A 20,877-nucleotide genomic window follows, 5' to 3' on the forward strand; every position below is an offset into this window, starting at 1 on the left:
TATGTGCCCTCTCCTGTTGTTGAACTTCTCAGCGCAAAAACTTCTGACAAGTAACACAAAAACGAGGACGAGCGCAGACTTTCAACTAAATTTATTACTACTACGACGCACATATATAAGTTACAAAAAAAAAGACGATAGGATCAATTGCTTACAAAACACAAAAACAAAAATACGAAACTAAAAGTCAAAAGAGACAAAATCAAAAGAGTCAAAAGTCAAAAGGTAGTAATAAATTTAGTTGAAAGTCTGCGCTCGTCCTCGTCTTTTGTGTTGCTTGTCGGAAGTTTTTGCGCCGAGAAGTTCAATAATGCATTACCAAGTAGCCCAATCCCACACTTTACCCCCCTCTTCTGTGTCTGCACCTTTAATGTCTTGCGCTATACCAAAAGGAATCCCAGCGATGACAACAAACTAGTTCGCATTACCGCCTTCACCGTTGAACTATTCCGTTATGCTGCTGCGTGAAGCTATTCCTTCTATCGTGAGCGCCCTATTCGGCGCTGATTTCGTCCGTCGCTCCGATGGGCGGTAGCCGCGCCAGCGGTCGCTCCCGCGGCGGGACGCGCCACTGTCATGAGGGCCACTCGAGCATCTCGGAGGCGTGCATTCTGCTCGCGGTGCGCGGTTCTCGACGCAGGTTGTCCAAGTCGAGGGACTCCAGCTGCAGAGGCCGGCGAGGAAGCAAGCTGTCCTCTCCCTCGTCGCTGCCCGACGTGGCCCAGGCGTACTGCTTGCCCACGCCAGTCGTGGGCAACGAACGAGTGGCGCGGATCTGGGCAGCCGCGCCACGGTGCAGCCTCGCAGCCAGCTGACCGGCTCGGACCAGGCCGCCGAACGCCGCCCGCACGCCGTTGCTCGGTGCATCCGGCATCCCATCTGTGGGGAACCAGGGACCCGATTCGCAGATTGATTGATTGATTGATTGATTGATTTGTGGGATTTAGCGTCCCAAAACCACCATATGATTATGAGAGACGCCGTAGTGGAGGGCTCCGGAAATTTAGACCACCTGGGGTTCTTTAGACCGAATTCGCAGAACTTCTCTTTTGTAAAAAGGAGTGACGGCTGGGCTAGTCGACCAGGGTTCTTGAACGCCTTGGAAACAGCGCAAGAGCAACACTGCACAAGAGGTGACACGAGGACCAACTACGGCGAAGACCTAAATTTTATTTTGAAAATCCAGGCACACTTGTGTGACCACAACCTGTCACCCATGTGCCTTCGAAAGAGACGTCGGAAGGCAGCACTTTGAAACCTTAAAAACCAACAACAGGAATCACGAATTTTAATCACTTCCACGCTGAATAACCACAAAGAAGAATGATATGGCTCTGAAGATCCCAAGAACCAGTACTCACTGTCGTGCATGGCAACGTATGAAGGATTCATGCAACCCTCACTCCTCTTTCTGATGTGATCTACAGAATGTTTCCTTTGTGGCTGCTCACGTGGATGTGACTGATTTGTTTCACGCTTGTTCACGGCTTTCAGAACTCAGCATGCTGCCATCTGACGTAATGCGTGTAGTGATCCCATGGGTGACAGGTTGGTTGTCGGTACATAAGTGTGCTTGTTTTATCAAATAAAAGTTAGTTCCGAGTTCACCGCGGTGGTTTGTCCTCCTGTCTTCTCATGTCCGTGCCATTGTCGCGCTGTTTTCAAGGTGTTCCCCTTCGTGGACAAGTTTATGACGAGTCAGTCCGCTTCATTACTGATTTGCGCTCTGCACCGTGATTTTCGTGAATATGGGCCCAGAGGCGCTCGCGAGTATTGCGCGTCTGCCCAATGGCAGTTGCAGATGGGAAACAACGTGGAAGTCGACGCGGAGGGCCCCGACACGCCACGTAACCGACTCTTTTCAACAAGACACGTTAACTCTATTTTGTCCTCCAACTGCGGCTGTCTGAAGGAAGTACAATGATTTTGAAAGAGTAGTCGTATAAATGTCAATACATGCTAAAAAAGAGCGAGAACGCACGCCTGGATAATTAATTTTTGTACTTAGCTATAAGTTGTTATAATTAGCTACCAGTTAATATAATTAGCCAGTTAATTAGTTGTTACAGCTAGGTGACTATTAGTTGTTATAATTAGTTAGTTAATTCTTTATTGTGATTAGTTAGTTCATTATTTGACTAGTTCCTTAGTTATTTCGTTAGTTACTTAGTTAATTATCTAGCTATGTAGGTAATTATTTTGTTAGTTAGGTAGGCAATTAGTTAGTTAGCTTAGGTAGTTAGGTAGTATTTAGAAGCCCCGATCTCCCTTATGCATAGTTTTCCCTTTCACTGTTAACACGGAGGAACGCTAAAGAGTAAAACGCTTTTTTTTTTTCGTGTAGATAAATTACCCATTCACGACGCCAAAAGCACCATTCTAACCAAGACCGCGAAAGCCTGATAAGCCAGAGGGATAAAAATGCGGGCAGTTCGCACTAAGTCGCGCTAAGCTCGGACTCGGTTTAAGTCCTGCTAAGCCCGTCGTCGCTCGTAATCCCCGTCGACCGACACGTTAGATTTCGAGCTGCGCGGCTTCCTCCTGGAAAGTACGCAGTCAGGCTTACCCCCGTAATCTAGAACCTCCCTCCCCTCAACGTTTCGCCTTCACTTGAATAAGCTGATGGGAGCGCCATCTCTAGGTGCGGCAAGTCAATGTATACCAGCGATAGTCTGCTGCGACTATTGAGTAGCGCAGCGTCATTTTCAGCCTAGTGGTGGCGCAGTGCTCAACTCTTTCAAGTGAAGCGTGAAATTAGGTCGAGTCGAGGAGCGTTTGTGAATACGGGGGTAAGGTTGCACGCGATGTCTCTTTCGGCGGTCGTGGCTTAGCTACCGCGCATGCGCGGCTTGGTCATGCGGTGCGGTACCTGGTCGCTAGACGGCGCAATGCTTTCTTTCTTTTCATCTTTTGTTATCTCTCTATTTCTTTGTATCTCTTTCGTTGATGTCCTCCTTGTTCCATTTTTTTCTGCATTTCTGTTCCTCTATTTCTCTCTTATTCACTATTTCTGTGCAACGCTTTACTTTCTCGTTTTCTCCTTCGCTGTTAGACGCGAGAAGCAAATACAAGTAGCGGCGTCAACAATAGGGTTTGCCGCACCAACGGTGGGACAATCGGGAAAAGTGCTATCAGTTGTATACTCTTTATCAAAAATAGCAAGAGATGCGGGAAGCCGACAACCAAAAAAAAAAGAAGCAACAATGCTAACATGCATTACCTTGTGTTTCTTAGGCTGCCTAGTAGTGACTGTTTTAAGGCTTACAGTGATTACGTCATGTTTAGCATCAGGTATAACACCTGTATAGATCAAAACCCTAAAGATTCCCGTGCTGACCGGCAGAGTCATCGAGAGAGCGTTGCGCCTCCTTTTGTTACTCTTTTGTTGCGCTCTGCATTTTACCTTATACCGTCATTCCTATTGAAGAAATAGTTGACAGTGATTGACGGCGAGAGTCGCTCCTGTCCGTCCTTGTGCGCATCACGGCGAGACGGTGCGTTGCGGCGCTGTTTCGCCGAGATAATATTTAGGACTTTACGTCCCTAAACCACGACGTCATCAAGAGGGACGCCACAGTAGAGGGATCCAAAAATTTTACGCCACCTGGTGTTTGTTATCGTGCACTGACATCGCACAGTACATGGGGGGCGTCTACCAGTTCACATCCACCGAAACGCTAGAGACGAACCCGCGACCATCAGGTCAGCCACCGAGCACCACTGATGCACCGTGGCGGGCGCTGTTTCGCCATAAATGAGCAAGTTAGAAATTTTCTAAATATTTGAATTTTTTAGGAAGACTGCCAGTTGGGCGTGTTGGTAAAGGCTCATGATGAAACAAACAAGCACCAAAAGTTACACACACTCAGAGAAGCTCGTCTGTTGTCCTTCCTCTCTGAGAGTGTGTAATTTTTAGCGCTTGTTTCATCGTGAATAGGTGGATTTCTCTTGAACGCGTTGCGTGTCTTGGTGGTAACCAACCATTTTCATTGTTTGCTAGAACTGCGCACATCTTGGACTCCGGCCAGCGTGATGTAAGTGCAATACGTACTGAGCAATTCCTCCTGCCGGTGAGGCTTCTTCAAGATGCTGTTCACAAAGTCGCTCCCAAAATTAGGTTTCTGTAGAAAAAAAAATGAAAAGGAGGTTAATCGTTGTCGGAGGTTCTATGGCGGTGGACAGAAAGCTTGCGTAAGCTAAATGTGTCTTCCGAGCTTATTTCGAATACCGGGTATGCTGGAACAGAACAAACAGGCCACTCACATTTTTGTGTGTGCTTGTTTCAAACGTGCTGCCTGTGAGGCTCGGTGTGTCACCGATATTCTGTGCCACCCTGCCTCCTGGCTGGATGCCTGCAAATTAAGAGGGCGATGTCAAATGTTTAAACTTCTTTCGGCAGTGTAAGTACAAAAGAAGAAACACCGCAAGTCCTGTTCAAGATCTATTGCGCCTTTTTTCTTGCAAGTTCGAAGGAGATTTGAATCCATGCCCCCCTGCGTGGCAGCGACATTTTTCCCTCGCAATGAACACTTGTGCTGAAAACTCCTTCACAAAACACCACATAAAAGTGTCCTTTCTGACAAGTAATCTCGTTAATAGATGTAATATAGTGTAATAGAGCAGGAATGTTACACCAGAGATAATACAATCGTGAGACCATAAAAAGTGGATGGGTTAAAGCTTCCCACAAACTACAGAAGGCTCAGCTATGGTTCTTCCTCAAAATCAGCCACAGCCCCAACAAAGTGCGCATAATGCCTAACAAAACTGTAGCGGGTACCTCGCTTCTACGCACAATGAACAATATTGCCGCAGCGGGTACCTTTCCTACTTCGAAAAATTATTATTTACTGCGTAGCGTGTACCTCGCTTCTACGCAGAATGGTCAGTAATGCCATGGTTGGTTTTTTCCTACTCCAAAAAATTATGACTTACTACATAGCGGGTACCCCGCTTCTACGCAGAATCAACAATAATGCCGTTGCGGGTACCTTTAATACTTCGGAAAATTGTGATTTACTGCGTAGTGGGTACCTTGCAACTGTACCTGCAGAAACCGCTTCAGAGGGGCTTACAACGGGATAAAAAAATTTGAAGTCACCGTGACTGTGCTCCGAGTTTAGCCCAGGCGTGGCTTTTTTTCTTTTTTTTCCGTCTTTTTACAACTGCACAGCCGAATAAAATGAATGAATTTAATGTTTTCTGACGCAGTCACTTCCAGTATTTATCAAAGTTACAAGCGCGGTCAGTACTTCGTTCTTTCTACGAATTACGATATTGCGAAGAATTCGGCAAATGTAAGACAAAGGAGCAGAAAATGAAGACTGTCGAAATCAGTCTCTACAAGGCGCAGTGAACATAATTTTGTTGAGTGACTCGTGTTGTAGTCTAGTATTCTAAAAAAAAAGAATGCAGCTTTGCACAAGTGGTGCCAAGCATAAAGAAAGGGAAAGACTGCACAGCCTTCTTTGCTTCTCCTCGGTTTTCGCTTTCTTTCCTTCTCTGTCTATTTTTTTCTTTCCCGGTTGTTCTCAGTTTCTTTTTCTTTATTTAATTTCGTGTATATTTTTCTACCAGTTATTTATGTATATGTTTCTATCTCAAGGACGTTAAACGAACCAGAAGAACCTATTGACAACCGCATAGATAACGTAATCGCTTTACTTATGAGACACGAAACTTTCTCATTTGTTACCCGGTCTGAAAAAAAAAACAAAAAAAACCTTACGGGTGGTAAAAGCATCGACTATATTTCTGAGCGAATGCATCTACTGCATAAGTCTCGCTAGATTCCACAGCGTTGCACTTGCTGTATTAGTATAGTCTGGCGCAACAGGGTCCCATACCGGCCGCGGGTGGCAATTTTGTCTGCTGCACGGTGAACTCGGGCAGCCTCCAGCGCTGCCCGTCCTGGTCCCACACGCTCTGTGCCTTGACGGCCTCCAGGTCGGCGTAGTTGGAGTCTCGGCGGATGCACGGCTGCACCTTGTCCAGGATCTGCGAGAGGAGCCGCAGCTGCTGGTCCTGTCGCCGGACGGTCTCCAGGTAGTCGGTGCGCTCGCTCTCGAACTCCCGCTGGAGGTCGCGCACCTCCTGCTCCAGCGTCTGGATCTGCGAAATGGCAAAAGCCAAACCTAGTAGCGATTGATTGATTGATTGATTGATTGATTGATTGATTGTGCAACCACACTTGCCTTTCGCTTCGCCTTTCGTATCAACGAGGATTTGACCTTGAGCTCCTCGTTGATGTCGTCGTAATCTGGCAGCAATGTGCGCTCTTCATCGTCCACTTTGGCCAAAGCCTCTGCCAAAAGAAGCACGCCAATATAGACAGGCTCATTCCCACAGTCCTCTTAGATGCGCTGCCACTTTTCCGAAATGCACTGCTTGAATACTTGAGGTTCAAATTGCCGACTTGAAAGTCACTGTATCGAATCGCGGATGTGGTGGCCGCCTTTTGATGGGGGCAAAACGGCAGAGGTCCAAGTGGTTAGATTTAGGTGAACGTTAAAAAAAAAAAAACAGGTGGTCTAAACGTCCGGAGCACTGCACGATGGCGTCACTCGTGATCACATTGTAGTTTTGGGACATAGATCCCCAACAATGATTACTATTGTTACGACTTGTAGGTCAAAACTATATGAGGCACCAGTACGACTTCTAGCAACCTGTTCACTACAGCCACAGCAGCCTCTCCTATGTCATCTCTGTCACTTCGCCCGATCCTACACCACAAAGCATTATCCGGGGGAGTATTTACGGCAGCTCGGTTCTTCTTTTTTCTTTTTTTGTTATTTCTTCTCTACCGCACCTGTTATGCCATTTACCCAATCCCATGTGTAGGGTAGCCAACCAGGCCAAAGCCTGGCTAACTTTCCTGCCTTTGTTTATCTACTAGTATCTCACGGTCACGTGACTTGGGTAGTAATGTGACGTAAGACATCACACCACCACCACCACCACATGATAAGAGTGAAATCGAAGGCTCTGCCTGCAATGCACATGTATAACTATTCCAATAGTGTCTGTGATTGACCCGCCTCCCTTTAGAGGAAGGGTGCTATGTTTTGATACTTCGCTGTTCTCACTACTTTTGCCAGCGTCACTGCTGCTAGAAAGAGAGCCCGAAGTGACGTGTTGCTCTACCAATAACGTGATTCGTCACGCTGATGCTCGGGTGACGTGACCTCGGCCTGTTGAGAAACAGCCTTTCGAGTGCCATCATTAGAAGCTTAAAAAACCGGTTGAAGTTGAAATGAATTGAACAAATTTTCAAGAAAAATATTTCAATGCAAGAATATTGGTGCTGCCAGTTTCTTTTTAAAATGTAGTTAAATAATTAAAAAAAGCTCATAGTGCAATAACTCCAGCGCAGAAAGGTACATAATACAAATACGGTATATGCGCATGCGCATAGGTATGCATGCACAGCAATGACAGTATATGGGGTTTAACGTCCAAACCCACGATATGATTCCGAGAAACGTCGTAGTAGAAGGCTCCGGGGTTCTTTAACGTACACCTAAATCTGAATACACAGGCCTCAAACGTTTTCGCCTCCATCGAAAATGGCACCCCACAACCGGGATTCGATCCCTAGACCTTCGAATCAGCAGTCGAGTTCTGTTACCACTAGACCACTACGGCGGCACCATGCATACACAAAACTTCTATCGTACATTTATGTTTACTTTAAGAACTCCCCCATACATAGCTTCAGTAACAACTGCTTCGTATGTTTTGTTTTTTTACATAACTCGTACATTTCCTGCTTGATTTTTTTGTATTATTTTTCTCCAAGTCTAAAGCGGACAGCCATATCACGCACCTGCCAACGCACGTATCCTCTTCTCGGCCATGCTTTTCCTCTTGGCGCGCTTCGCCTTCAGCTCAGCGTCGTGTTTCTTCTCGCCGCCCAGCATCCTGCCTTGCAACTCACGCAACCTGCAAGCAAAAATAGGCAAATCGTGCTACTGTCTTCCCTTGACTAAAACGTCAATCGTCCTGTGCCTCAAGGTGGCTCCACGCGGGAAGCGACTCGTTCGACCCAGGAAACGATGGCCAATTGTTTCTCTCAATCGTTATGGAGTTATGTTTTTCTTCAATTGTTATGGGGTTTATGACGACTCTGTCCCAAGTTTTGAGGGAGCCCACAGGGGCGACTTGGGAGGAGGAAACCCGTACATCCACATACGATGCAATCTGCAACGAACCACGATTTCGACAACTTGGACTGAGTTCTCCGTTCGAGATAATTGCCAGACTATTAGTACTGGTCTGGCAATTAGGACCTGTCTGGCAATTAGGACTGGTCTGGATATTAGGACAGGTCTGGCTATTAGGACTAGTCCGGCTATTGGGACTGGTCTGGTGTCTGTAGGCTGCAAAGGACTGCGGGAAAAAAGAGCAACTTGTTACTTGCGAAAGGATCGACACGTGGGCTAGTTGGTGGTTCATGTTCGTTCAGCGAATTGGGAGCTCGGGAATGGACAACGAACGAGGACGAACTACACGCTCGTGTTGTCCGAAAAAGTCAGGGGGAAGATGAAAGCTTGTGATGGAAAATTTGTAAACAGCGCTAGTGTGCTTAGCCAACGTTTCGACAAGCTGAATTATCTTCTTGAAGGCTAAAACTGAATAAGAAGACTAAACGGCCGGGAGGAAGTCAAGTACGCTTCTCGGGCACACCCACCGTTTACGAATTTTCCAACGCTCGTGTTGTGCGGTTCTTCCTCACCCGTTGAAGAAACTGCCAAGTTCAGCCTCTTTTTTCTTTTCGCCAACTGGCAACCTTGTATTCTCACGACCTCACTCGGCAACGGGAATCTTTATAGAAATGAAGTTAGTTTTTTTCCTTCAACCAAAACGGAGCAGCCAGTTCTTTTTTGACCGGCGATGTATAGTTTTCTCATCCGTTGTCTATTCCTGCGCGCTTCTAGTTCATCGAACTAATATGATAACAACTTGATTCACGTCTCAGAGATGCGCATCCTAATCATTCCCGCGTTGGTGCCGTGACCATGCATTCCTTATTTTCCTCAGTACACTCGAGAACATTGAAAAACATTGGGAATGAAAACGGGAAATAAGAGCAGGTTTTGCCCGAATGGGCGTAACAATGCGAGTCGAAGATACAGAAACATAAATTACGTTAGCGTAAGAAGACAAAACATGCCGGTCTATTCCCCGCGAAAGAGGGTTTAATGCGGTAGCGTGCTGTATGCACTAGCGCTGTGTGAAAGTAAGCTATAAAACGCTTCAGAAACACTTCGTACGTGCCTTTCCAGAGCCCTCGCTTGCATCTGAACCAGGCTCGCTTGATCCCTGCGAATAGATAAAGTGAACAATCAGTGAATATCCTATAGGCACGGAACATGTAGGGAACTAAACCGTTGCAGAGCATTTGCATTACTCACATCACACATGCGGCCCACAAAAAAGCACTCGTCAAAGAACGCACGTGATCACATCCTGTTTATAAATGTAAGCATGACGATGAAACAAAGAGCGGTGACTAATTGATATGTGGGGTTTAACATCCCAAAACCACCATATGATTATGAGAGACGCCGTAGTAGAGGGCTCCGGATATTTCGACCACCTGAGATTCTTTAACGTGCACCCAAATCTGAGCACACGGGCCTAACAGCCGGTCTGAGAACTGGCTAACCTGCCTGTCCTTACTCTTTCAATCCTCCCCCCAATCCGCCTCTATAGGAAATGCAGCCGCCGCAGCCGGGATTCGATCCCGCGGTCTGCAGGTCAGCAGCCGAATACCTTAGCCACTATACCATCGCGGCGGAGTGACCTACTGGACTTGCCCTACGCCATCTCCTGACGCCGACAAGAGCTCTCGCACTTGGTGCCCCATCCTCGGACTCCTGTGACCGTGTTTCCATCTTACCTATCTCTCCTATCCCCTCATATGTCCTCACTCGCTGGCTTAGCGCATCTCTCTTTTTCTCTCTCTACACCTTTATTCCTATCCTTTTAATCCATCCTCACCCCATCCCTTGTGAGCTACTGTTGAGGTGTCGCACCCTGATGCAGACACTTACGGGCCTCGCTTTTCTCTTCTTTTCCCTCTATTAGAACCACTTCAGTGAAACAGAGTGGCTTGATAACGTCAGCTGTCAAAACCATGGGCGTCAGAAGCGCAGTAAAGAAGCACTTCTCTCCCCACCCCCTTCAAGCTACACCGGCGCTCCCCCCTCTCCCACCAGCGATGCAACACGGGTTTGCACTCCCCATGACAAAATCCTGCCGACACTCACGGTTAAAACGCCCGGCTACCGAGACTAATTACGAGCAAAACTGAACACTTCTTTCGGCGGAAAGATTTCACCGTGTCGATACTACATCACTAATACAACCGCCCGGGGTTACCATCCTTAAAAACGGGGCATCGTGCTCACTCTTGGTTTCCGAAGCAGGGCGACGCGTTGGGAGCGCGGATCTCGGGGTTTTCGGGAGTAACGACTGGCTCGGCCCAGCGCCCAGTCTGCGGCTCTTCGACCTTTAGATGGTTGTTGTTCACCTACGAACAAGAAAGGAAACGTTTTAACTAAGAGTGCAAAGCATCGAGCAAACAGCAACGGAGGTTCCACTCGTACAACTTGTTTGGCCGTCTATGAATACATTAACACTGTAGTCGATTAACTATGATTATCACACTCAACGCATATGGCATTGACACTGATGACGAGAGGTTTCATAACGTACTTATCTCTTCCTACATTCCAGTGAAAGACGACTCAACGACGCTCCATTATCGCCATGGAAATGCGCTCGCTTTCACGAAGGAAATTCTTAAAACCATCAGTGTTGTGGAAAACCTTAAAAGTGTTCCAGTCCGTCTGATGAGGCAAGCACGCGCCAGTAGGCTATTAAGGCGAAAGTAGTAGATTCTTCATGAAATGCAAAAACAGACCATTGGTGACGACACCAACACGAGTAATGCCAAAATCATCAAGTGTAACCTCAACCTGAAGAGCATTAGGTTGAGGTGATAACAGAAGATGGCGTTTGCTTTCAAGTCGTCTAAAGCCGATGCATTAGATATCGTGCGACGATTTTGAATTATGATCTTCCTACTCGCCTCTGGCGATATCTCCTCGTCTCTGTGCTTCTGCTCGACCTTCTGCATCTTCATCTGAAACAGGCTCCGCATCTTCTCCACGTCCATCATCAGCTGGGCACGGCTCTCCTGCTCCTCGCGGTACTTGTTGCGCAGCTCGGTCATCTGAGCCTCGTAGTCCTGCTCACCATCGCAAAAAACAAGCAAACAAACAAAACACACCCATTTCGCTCTCGTGTCCGCAAAAAGACTCCACCTTTAAGATAACTCACGTTCTTTAGCTGGTTCACCACTTCGCTGTTACTGTCTGGTCGTTCTGCAAAGGACGTAAAAAATAATATTGTAATGTAAAGCGCTTTCTAAAGAATTGTTGTCGCGTCTGATTTCCTTAATGTACAAGCTTGAGCTAGAGTAGAGAGCGAGATGTGCCGGATTGCGAGAGAGCACTTGCAAATTAAAAATGCCTCCAGAACAGCGGACAGAGTACAGAACTAATCTGAGCTGTTTTGTCCGAATGTTTATTATGTCCAGTGTGCCATCGACAGATATATTCAGCTAGTGATTAGGGGGTCATCCACGCCCCCTAATCACTCATTTGATTTTTGGTCGTTATAGGTGTAAACACATATAACGGAGCGCAGTCTGTTCCATACCTTTACTCAGTCGGACCTGCCCCGCCCCCCATTGTTTGAAGAGAAAGGTTATGACCAAGCACGTTTTTAATTACGAGTATAATGGTGGTCGAAGGCCACTCATGTTCCATTATAACAGCTGTTTACCTCCCATCTTTTCCTCCCGGATATTCGCGGACCAAAGGCAGGCCATTGTGGGAAGCACTTCGTGGCTTCATTTCAATAAAGAGAGAACTTTCTTCAAAAATTGAGGCATCTACACCTTAGTGCTTAGAAAACTGAGAAAACAGTGGTACCGGTGGCCTTCCTTTCCTCCTTTTTTTTATTCTCCATACCCTCACTTCTCTTTACTACCCACTATTATTACTATAGTATACTATATACGTCCTGCGCTTCCAATCCACTTTGCACAGCTGCGCCGAGTTTCGAGAAGTCCCCAACCAGGGCTGGAATTCAAAGCCTAAAAACCTCCACTGTTGAATTTTTCGCTCTCACAGTAAATTTTCAGCTTATCCCACAAGTCTCGTGAAGCGTGGCCAAGACTAAAGACTCACCTTCGGGCGTCGCAGACGACGCCGCCGGCGTGGCCATGAACGATCCCCCGGAGAGCAGCTGCTTGAGCCGCTCCAGCTCCTGGCGGTACTCGCGCAGCAGCGCGTCCTTGGGGTCCTCGTTGACGCACGGCCGGTTCTGGATGTTCTTGGCGCGGCTGGCGTACCGTAGCGTGCTCAGCGTCTCGTCGTAGTTGACGTCGGCCGGCGAGATGCAGGCCAGCATCAGGGTGCGCGTGTTGCCGCCCAGGGAGTCCTGCAGCAGCCGCGTCAGCTTGGAGTCCCGGTACGGGATGTGCTTGCTGCGGCCGTCCACCAGCGCCGAAATGACGTTGCCCAGCGCCGAGAGCGACAGGTTGATCTTGGTCGCCTCCCGCAGGCGCTCACCGCTGGCGCCTGCAGCGTGGTCGCCAGGTTCGTTTATGGCAAAGTGCGTGTTCGGGCTACAGTTTGAGTATATTGTCCCGGGGTCGAGGCGCAGACGAAGAAAGCAGACTGGTGGTTCCGATTAAATTGTTTATTCGGCCTAACTTGTGGCCACATAAAAGTAAAAGACAGATTAGAGCAATACACTGGCACTGATAGCGGCGAACAGCGAGTCGGCCGTCGATCAGCTGTCAAGCGGTGAAGCGCGTCGGCATTTATACAGGGCCGTCGATCAACTGTCAAGCGGTGAAGCGCGTCGGCATTTATACAGGTGCCATAAAAATTATAGCGTTATCGCTAGTGGCCACGTGGGTTCCAGAATAATCTGTAATGTTCGCGAAGTGGGCGTAATCTTGACGAAGCGATACTCTGCAGTCCTGAAGCTTCTGGAACACGGCAGACGCGGTTTGCGCTGAGATATACTGACAGTGAAACGGGGCGATAACAAAACTTGAAGAGGGAATGTGGCAATATTCAAACTGCTATAGCGCGAACCTCTATGACGACAGACAAAAGCACATAGACGAAAAAAAAGGAAGTCAAAGCATCAAAAAAAGCAGATAAATGCAAGTGGTAGAGCCAAATTAATGCTCCGCAATTCCTACCCCTTTCACATGCGGCGGAACTGACTTCATTCTTCGCTTATGTTGTAACCGAGTATGTAAGCCTTACTATGTGCAAACCAAAAAAAAAAACGCCGAGATCTGCGAAAGCGTCACGAGCGAGGTGTTTTCCGCGCAGTGTCATCCTCACGCTCACCTGTCTTGGCCTGTCGCTCGCTGCCAGCCAGGTCGACGAGGTTGAGCTTGCCCGTGCGTATGTTGTTGCGCGCGTTGAGCTCCATCTGTTCCAGGTGGATGGTGAAGATGGAGTGGCTCCGCGACGAGTCGGCGTTCATGAGCGTCGCGCCCACCGAGCGGTTGCGCCAGCCGCGCTCCATCACGGACTCGCACGAGGACACGCCGTGCACCGGCACCAGGGAAAGTCCTGCGACGCGCATCTTGTCTCAGAGACGACCGACCAGTTCAGATACGCAAAGAGTAGAACGAGACTGACACGAGTGCTCACTAAACAACTAGTTCATTTCCCGTGTGACAGACAGCGCACATAAATGCCAGAACCGTCTAACCGAACGCGTGCACGTAGAAAAAAAAACACATATTGCATACGTAACATTAAAAATGATGAGCGAAAATGCGCACGCATGAATTCACATTCAGATGGGTTCAAAGTAAGAGAAGTATCAATAACATCATCTTTTTTTCTTTAAGTGGTACGCTTCCGTGGCAAGCCGTCCCTGTTCGTTCTTGCTTCTGCCGAAACATTTCACCGAACCGCGGGACTCGATTGCTGCTGCATGAGTTATTATTTTTATTTATTTTGGCGCATGGTTCGTTGATCCTAATTTGCATGCTCTGTAAGGCACTCTATATATAACCCCCGTTTAATCTAAGCAACGCATAGATGCACAGTGGTTCTTCAAGTTACGGCTCTTTTTTAATCTTTCCAACCATACAGCCAAACCTTGTGGTAAAAAAAAATTATGAACCGCATGTGGTTCGATATACAAGATAATTTATAACCAAAGTCGCACATAACACACCTGAACCAACATTTGTAGATGCGATTGTCATGTGTGGATATGGCATCTCCAATGCGTGAAAGGCGCAAAGAGGGAACGTATTCCTTTAAAACAAAAGTACGTGAAGCACGAAGTAGTGTATGAAGATTGTGACACGGCAAACATAGATGGTATGAGCCACGCGTTCAGCAAACACGGGCTGTTAGCATGTATAAAATTATATGTACGCTCACGTCTCGCGCTCAGCGACAGGGCTTTGAAACAAAATAAGTTTCATGTATCACTGTATATTTGTTTGGGAAGAGCTCGTTTTCAGCTGTTCTGCTTGGTGTTTACCGCGCTGGATGAATTTCATTTATTTTTTCTTGAATTTTATGCTTAATTGTGTATTTTCCTCATTTTGATTTATATGTGGAGTTTAACGTCCTAAAACCACCATATGATTATGAGAGACGCAGTAGGGGAGGGCTCCGGAAATTTCGACCACCTGGGGTTCTTTAACGTGCACCCAAATCTGAGTACACGAGCCTGCAGCATTTCCGCGTCCATCGGAAATGGAGCCGCCGCAGCCGGGATTCGATCCCGCGACCGGCGGGTCAGCAGCCGAGTACCTTAGCCACTAGACCACCGCGACGGGGCTATTTTCCTCATTTATTACGGCAAAAATAAGCGCTCCCTCAAGGTATTTAGGCCCGGCAATACGACGCCACGAAGTGTTTACTGCGCATGTAGGAGCCCTTACATCTTGAGACAAATCATTTCTTCAATAACAAATGCCTGACGTCATGGGGAGTTTCCCAGTCAGGCATGTAATATGTAGCCAGCTCATTGCACGTGTCTTGGTTCTTGAGTTTCGTTCGCCACTCAAGATCACGCTTACCGGGCACGTAGACGCCCTTGTCGGGATGCTCCTTGAGGTCGAGCCTCTTGCGCGTGTCCTCGGCCAGCAGGTCTCGCACGTCCTCGTTGTAGATCTCGAGGTAGGACGCGTGAACCAGGTACTTGGACGAGTCGGCCGCGGCGATGGCCTCGAACACGTGCTCGAAGGAGCGCGGGATGATGCCCTTCTGCTGGGGCGCACCTTGCATCGAGAACGACTTGCCGCAGCCCGTCTGGCCGTACGCGAACACCGTGCCGTTGTAGCCCTCGCTCACGCTCTGCGTGTCAAGGGACCGCCGCCAACTGTGGATCACCCTATACGTTGAGCCCAGACAGGAGAAGTCGTCGAACTACTTTCCGCTATGGGGCACGTCACCGGGATAGTCGGGTGCGATTTACGATTCGAATAGCGTAGTGCAACACTACAGCTACTGAGTATGTGTATTTTTCACAGTCCGTGTCGTGTTGCGTTGCGCCTAGTGAATCATGAAATCAGATTGGTAACATCATAGTAGATTAATAAAATAGTTGTGGAGCAATCGAGACAAGCAAGAAAAAAGGGAGAAGACGGGATATGGCTCCGGTGTTTCAACTTGTTTATTTTCTTCACATCACCCAAATATTTATGCTTAAAGATAATCGCGCAAAGAGGGGGCACAGCCCAATCGACTTACACATTGAACAAACAAAAAACACACAGAAAAAAAACTATCGCATGGCGCTATAGGGATAGGCATTCCTTCTTGTGCATACTGATCGACGGGGACACTGACGCATTCACCACCGTGTGCGCATATCTGGAAGCATATATGTTTGAGTTATGTGAGGAAAATACACGAGCTGAAAGTCTGGCGCACTGTCCTGTCTTCTCTCTCTTTCTTTTCTTGCTTGTCACAATGGCGCCCCAAATATTTTATTAAGCTATGCACCAACTAGCTCAACGTCACACGCTGCTGAAAAATGACAGATGGCTATGCTATGCGTTTGACCTCTCCCCGACTCCTCATGCTCGCTTCTCTGCCTCACCTTGTTGCTTTACTCCCCTACCCTTTCTCCACGCGTCCCTCCATCTCGCCATCGCTTTTCTTTCTCACTGCTTGATATACCATAATATACCTCATTATACTATACTATACCATAGATCACTACGCTTATGACAACGTCCTGCTTTTCCGGTGTTTCCTTCAACTTGCAAACGACGAAATTGTTATCTACCTAAACGGAACGGTACTTGATCACATGAAGCCCCCTGCATCTGAATTTAAATTGCGTCTCCGTAACTAAAATAGCAACGCACAGCCAATCAACTACAATAGCGCACATATTGAAAAAAAAGTATTTAAAAGACTGCCGTTTCTCGAAAGAAGTTCCAGCATATACGCCCAGGATTCTTATAGACGCAACGGCCTACACTGCTTGACCTCGCCACCGGTAAATGAGAAAAGTTGGCTCCTCCTCATAATGCCTGTTACTGCAAAAAAGCCAACGTGCGGAGGGCGTTTGAAATGTGTGCGGGCGCATTCAAAACCACGTCAATTTAGTCAGCACACGTTTAGCCTGCGTATACAGAATGCAAATAGAATTCATGCGCACGTCGTAAATTATCTATATTGTTTTTTATTGTTAAAGTGTCTTGCCACGAAGCAACAATGTCGTTACACCAACGTGTGTAGGATGCGAGTGACTGACAGAATCTCTTTCTTAAGAACCCTCTACATATCCCATGCTGACACGGTGTCAAAGCTTGCCTGCTGCTCTTTTTTGGACAACTTTTCAAGAAATGGGACTATCATCCTCACATCACTATCACAGGAATGCTGCATCGAAGACTACAATTTAATTATTACTGAACTGTCCTGACAGTACCACCCATCCAGTTAAGCCTCTCTATGGACTCGCAAAATATTATTAATGGCTAAATTTAAGGTATAAACTTAGTCATTAAAATGAATATATTATTATTATTTACTAATCAATATATTATATTACCTAATGTATAAACACAAAAAACAGAATAACGTTTACTTTTAAATCAGCGTTTTCAATCAATAATTCCGTCTGTGCTTTGACCTCTCCACACCTAACTCATTGGAACTTCCTTTGAGATATATACATGCTCAGTTCCTATGTACAACCATGTAATGACAAGTGGACTTTGCAAACAAAGAGAGAGACAGAAACAATATTTAGACAGTCTTGTACGCTGCCTAAACAAAAAAAAATGAACGAATCGAACTACAATTACGAACAAACATAGACAGAACAGCGCTCTGTTTCCGGATGTTAGAGTTTTGTGACATATTCTTTCTTTCATTTCGTAGCGTTTCGCGGTAGGCGTCTGTCATTCCACTGGCGCTTAACTCCTATTAAAGGCGAAAGCCTTTGCTGTCTCATCGAAAAGCGAAAAGTGACTATTGAAGCCAGCACGAGTGATGCCGAACATCATTGTTATGTGATTACGTCACCCCATAAACCCACAGATCACCTAAAGTTTGTGACGTCACCATGACGTCACTGTGGTCTCAACGTGGTGTCACATCACGACGTCATCCCATCACGTCGTCAATCGCATAGAGTTTGCTTAAATTAGATAAAGTGAACTCGGGCGCTGCAATTATTCAGCGACCATGGGAATGATAAGTAGTACACGGATTTGCCTAGTATTCGTACTTGCGGGCCTCGAATCGCACCTGCGGCTTTGTTTATTGCAGTGTTTTGGTTTTGCTTCGAATGAAAGAACGGACCATTGTAACCTTCGTGAGCCGATTTGAGATGGTGAGCCGAAAAGATCAAGGTGAGCGAAGTGCAACTGCTGAACATTTACTGATTTTCGTTTCGTGACAAAGCATCTCCAAGCGCGACGCGAAGTCAAACAAAGCTATAGAAGCACGAAGACTAGGCAAATCCGTGTGTACCACCCATCACACCCATGCTCGCTGAAGCGCCGTGCACTGCAACTCCAGTAGACACTTGCGCCAGAGTTCCCTCTAGTGTATTTATTTATTTTATTCAGAATACTGACAATCCCGTGAAGGGATTGTTACAGGAGTGGTGTCATATTGTTCATTGTAAAAACAAGCAATACACAGACTATAAATACATGTTGCAAGCACTAGAAATTTCAAGCAAATATCTCATACATTGTGCAAAATTAGCCGTAGTGATAGGCAAAGAGTCTTTATGAATATAAACATAAGATGAATCACTGGGGCAAGCAAAAAACAAATAAAAACGTAATTGTACAGACAGAGTTAAAAAATCAGATGAAAGTTGGGGCAAGCAAAAAACAAGCACAAGACGTAATTGTACAGACAGAGTTAAAACTTGCGTTATCATCGATTCAGGAAATCACGGCTAAATAAAATTCAGCACACTTTCACTCGCTCGATTAACAATTTTATCAACTGTCGGCTGTGTCAACACGGTGGGGTGCAGGGCGTTCCAAGCGCCTATGGCTCGCGGAAAAAAAAGAGTGGCCAAAAACATTGTTCTTAAAGGGATACTCATCATAGGAAACTGTATGGTATAAGGGGTCCTGCGAGTTTTCACGTGCACAGACAAGCCCGCTTAGAGAGCAGGGCCACTTGCCTCGACGATGGGGTACACGATGTCGTCGTATATCTGCTCGGTGGTCGAGTTGCAGTCGTACGCCCCATCGAAGCAGAAAGTCTTGGCCGGTGCCGACCGGTCAGCCGGGTTGGTCAGCGTGCACTGGCCGGCCGCGCAGTCGATGCGCACCACGTTCTGCGTGACGTTGCATGCCATCTCTATGTATTCAGAACGAGCAGGTCTTTGAAAAATTGCTGGAGCGGTGGTTAGGTCCCGAAGTGAAGCAGGACGTTCGCCATCTTACCATGGGCACGACAAAACATTAGCTCGCAGCGATGAAAATGCAGCGATTTGCTCACCATTCCTATGAGTTTAAGACGCGTGTTTTTGTTGCGGACTGACGCTGCTCAGAGTGCCTCTTTGTGTTACTGTTCTACTCAAGAAGCCTCAAGGTCCCGACGAACTTTGCGATAAGACACGTTAAAAATACTTTTTTCTGGTTGCATTACTTAAGCCGCAAACATCAATCTATTTATTTTATAATTACCTAGCATACACATTAGCAAAAAAGAAACAGTTTAATTATCCTTAATGAGGCGTCATACGAAAGAGCTTTTTTTAGGTAAATTGCGCCTTAACACAGGCTTAACATTTACTGCGAAGAAGCTGCGAGAGTTCCAATTCCGGCATTTTAACACGATAACGTGAAACAACTCGTTTCGCCGACATACCGATGTCGCTGTCGGCATCGGCACTGGCTTCATTGGTTGTGAGCGAGAAATCAGCGTTGACCGTGAGCGAGTACGTCACTACATTTCACACAAATTACATTATATGGAGAAACCCATACGGTACGTAGAGCTTCGCTCACTCGTCATGGTTCACTCCGTAGAGATGCGTGGATTTTTTTTTTTCACCAACTGATTCATGAATAAGCAGGCTTAAAGCCACGAAGGCAGGTTACGTACGATGCACAGCATAATACTTTTGAGTTACTGGGCAACAAGATATTTGACACGCTTTATGGGCACGTCAATAACGTTAAATTAACTGAAGGCTGACCTCAAATTAAAGCGTACATAAAAAAGCAGCTTAGAGCGTTGTTGCCCACATATAGAAAGCATCATGCCTTGTGCGCTAAAGGAGTCACAACCCAAGCGAACACCCAAAGTACGCTGTAGAGTTTCTAATAATATCCTACTGCGCAGCATTTTTCCAATATAATTTAGTGCAGTAGGTCAAACGCCGGCTTAAGGTGAGAACAACTTACCTATGCGATATGTAATGCATAGATAATTTGTAACAATTAATTATTATTATTATTATTATTATTATTATTATTATTATTATTATTATTATTATTATTATTATTATTATTATTATTATTATTATTATTATTATTATTATTAACGTTTATTATTATTAACGTAAAGCACATCAAAGAAGGATGAAAAACGTATAATTCGAATTCTGTGTGCACAGACTGATTCAGAAAATGAGTTCAGAAATGCCGTAAACATAGAGAACACATGTTAATTAAACATTCTGATCAAGCTTTCATTTTAATTACCCAGTCTAGTTGAATATTCCTTTATTACAGCGGCACAGATCTAAGACAACTTCGAACGCAGCAACTTGAGAAAAAAATATTTATAAAGTTACGGGAAGTGCACGTAACCGAGACTATAGAATGCACGATCCTAATCAAATATTTGAAACAAGTCAGCAGTTTCAGACACGTGAGAAATCTTACAAGGCTGATTTCTGCGGTCTACATTAATAATGAATGAAAAAATTCACCTGGCATTTCTGTTCTCGCTCCTTGGCATTCATCGGCCTGCAGCGCACCACGACCTTCACGCTTTCTTGCGTCATGGCTGCCCTGAAAACAGAAGGAACAATCAAAGGATCGTGAGCGACACTCGTCGGTTGCATGGAGAGTTGACAGAACGGTCCTGTTTTACTACTGTGCTTGGAGATACCAAGCGGGACGACAACAACAACAACAGCAGCAGCAACAACAACAACAACAACAACAACAGCAACAACAGCAACAACAACAACAACAGCAACAACAACAACAAAAGACATACGTAAAGTGGCAACCATGAGGTTTATGTTTATGTAAGTCACCATTAATACAGAATAAATGATGAAAGACAAGCGCTGATTCAAGCTTTA

General features: G+C 46.2%; 1 protein-coding gene across 1 annotated transcript in view; it reads right to left on the minus strand.

Moving 5' to 3' along the window:
- Positions 1 to 248: 248 nt before the first annotated feature.
- The window catches only part of LOC119181871 (osmotic avoidance abnormal protein 3), a 54,773-nt gene continuing 34,144 nt past the window's right edge, over positions 249 to 20,877 (minus strand). The window contains exons 2-14 of the mRNA XM_075876008.1: positions 20,497 to 20,578; positions 18,736 to 18,891; positions 15,149 to 15,425; positions 13,446 to 13,673; positions 12,264 to 12,656; positions 11,350 to 11,393; positions 10,986 to 11,257; positions 7,829 to 7,944; positions 6,195 to 6,304; positions 5,847 to 6,111; positions 4,264 to 4,352; positions 4,052 to 4,121; positions 249 to 879 (exon numbers count right to left, since the gene is read on the minus strand). Of these exons, the coding sequence (XP_075732123.1) occupies positions 575 to 879; positions 4,052 to 4,121; positions 4,264 to 4,352; positions 5,847 to 6,111; positions 6,195 to 6,304; positions 7,829 to 7,944; positions 10,986 to 11,257; positions 11,350 to 11,393; positions 12,264 to 12,656; positions 13,446 to 13,673; positions 15,149 to 15,425; positions 18,736 to 18,891; positions 20,497 to 20,571 (2,400 nt within the window). The 5' untranslated portion in view covers positions 20,572 to 20,578 and the 3' untranslated portion in view covers positions 249 to 574. The remainder of the gene's footprint in view (positions 880 to 4,051; positions 4,122 to 4,263; positions 4,353 to 5,846; positions 6,112 to 6,194; positions 6,305 to 7,828; positions 7,945 to 10,985; positions 11,258 to 11,349; positions 11,394 to 12,263; positions 12,657 to 13,445; positions 13,674 to 15,148; positions 15,426 to 18,735; positions 18,892 to 20,496; positions 20,579 to 20,877) is intronic.

The sequence above is a fragment of the Rhipicephalus microplus genome, chromosome 10 (assembly GCF_043290135.1).
Source record: "Rhipicephalus microplus isolate Deutch F79 chromosome 10, USDA_Rmic, whole genome shotgun sequence".
Lineage (NCBI taxonomy): Eukaryota > Metazoa > Arthropoda > Arachnida > Ixodida > Ixodidae > Rhipicephalus > Rhipicephalus microplus.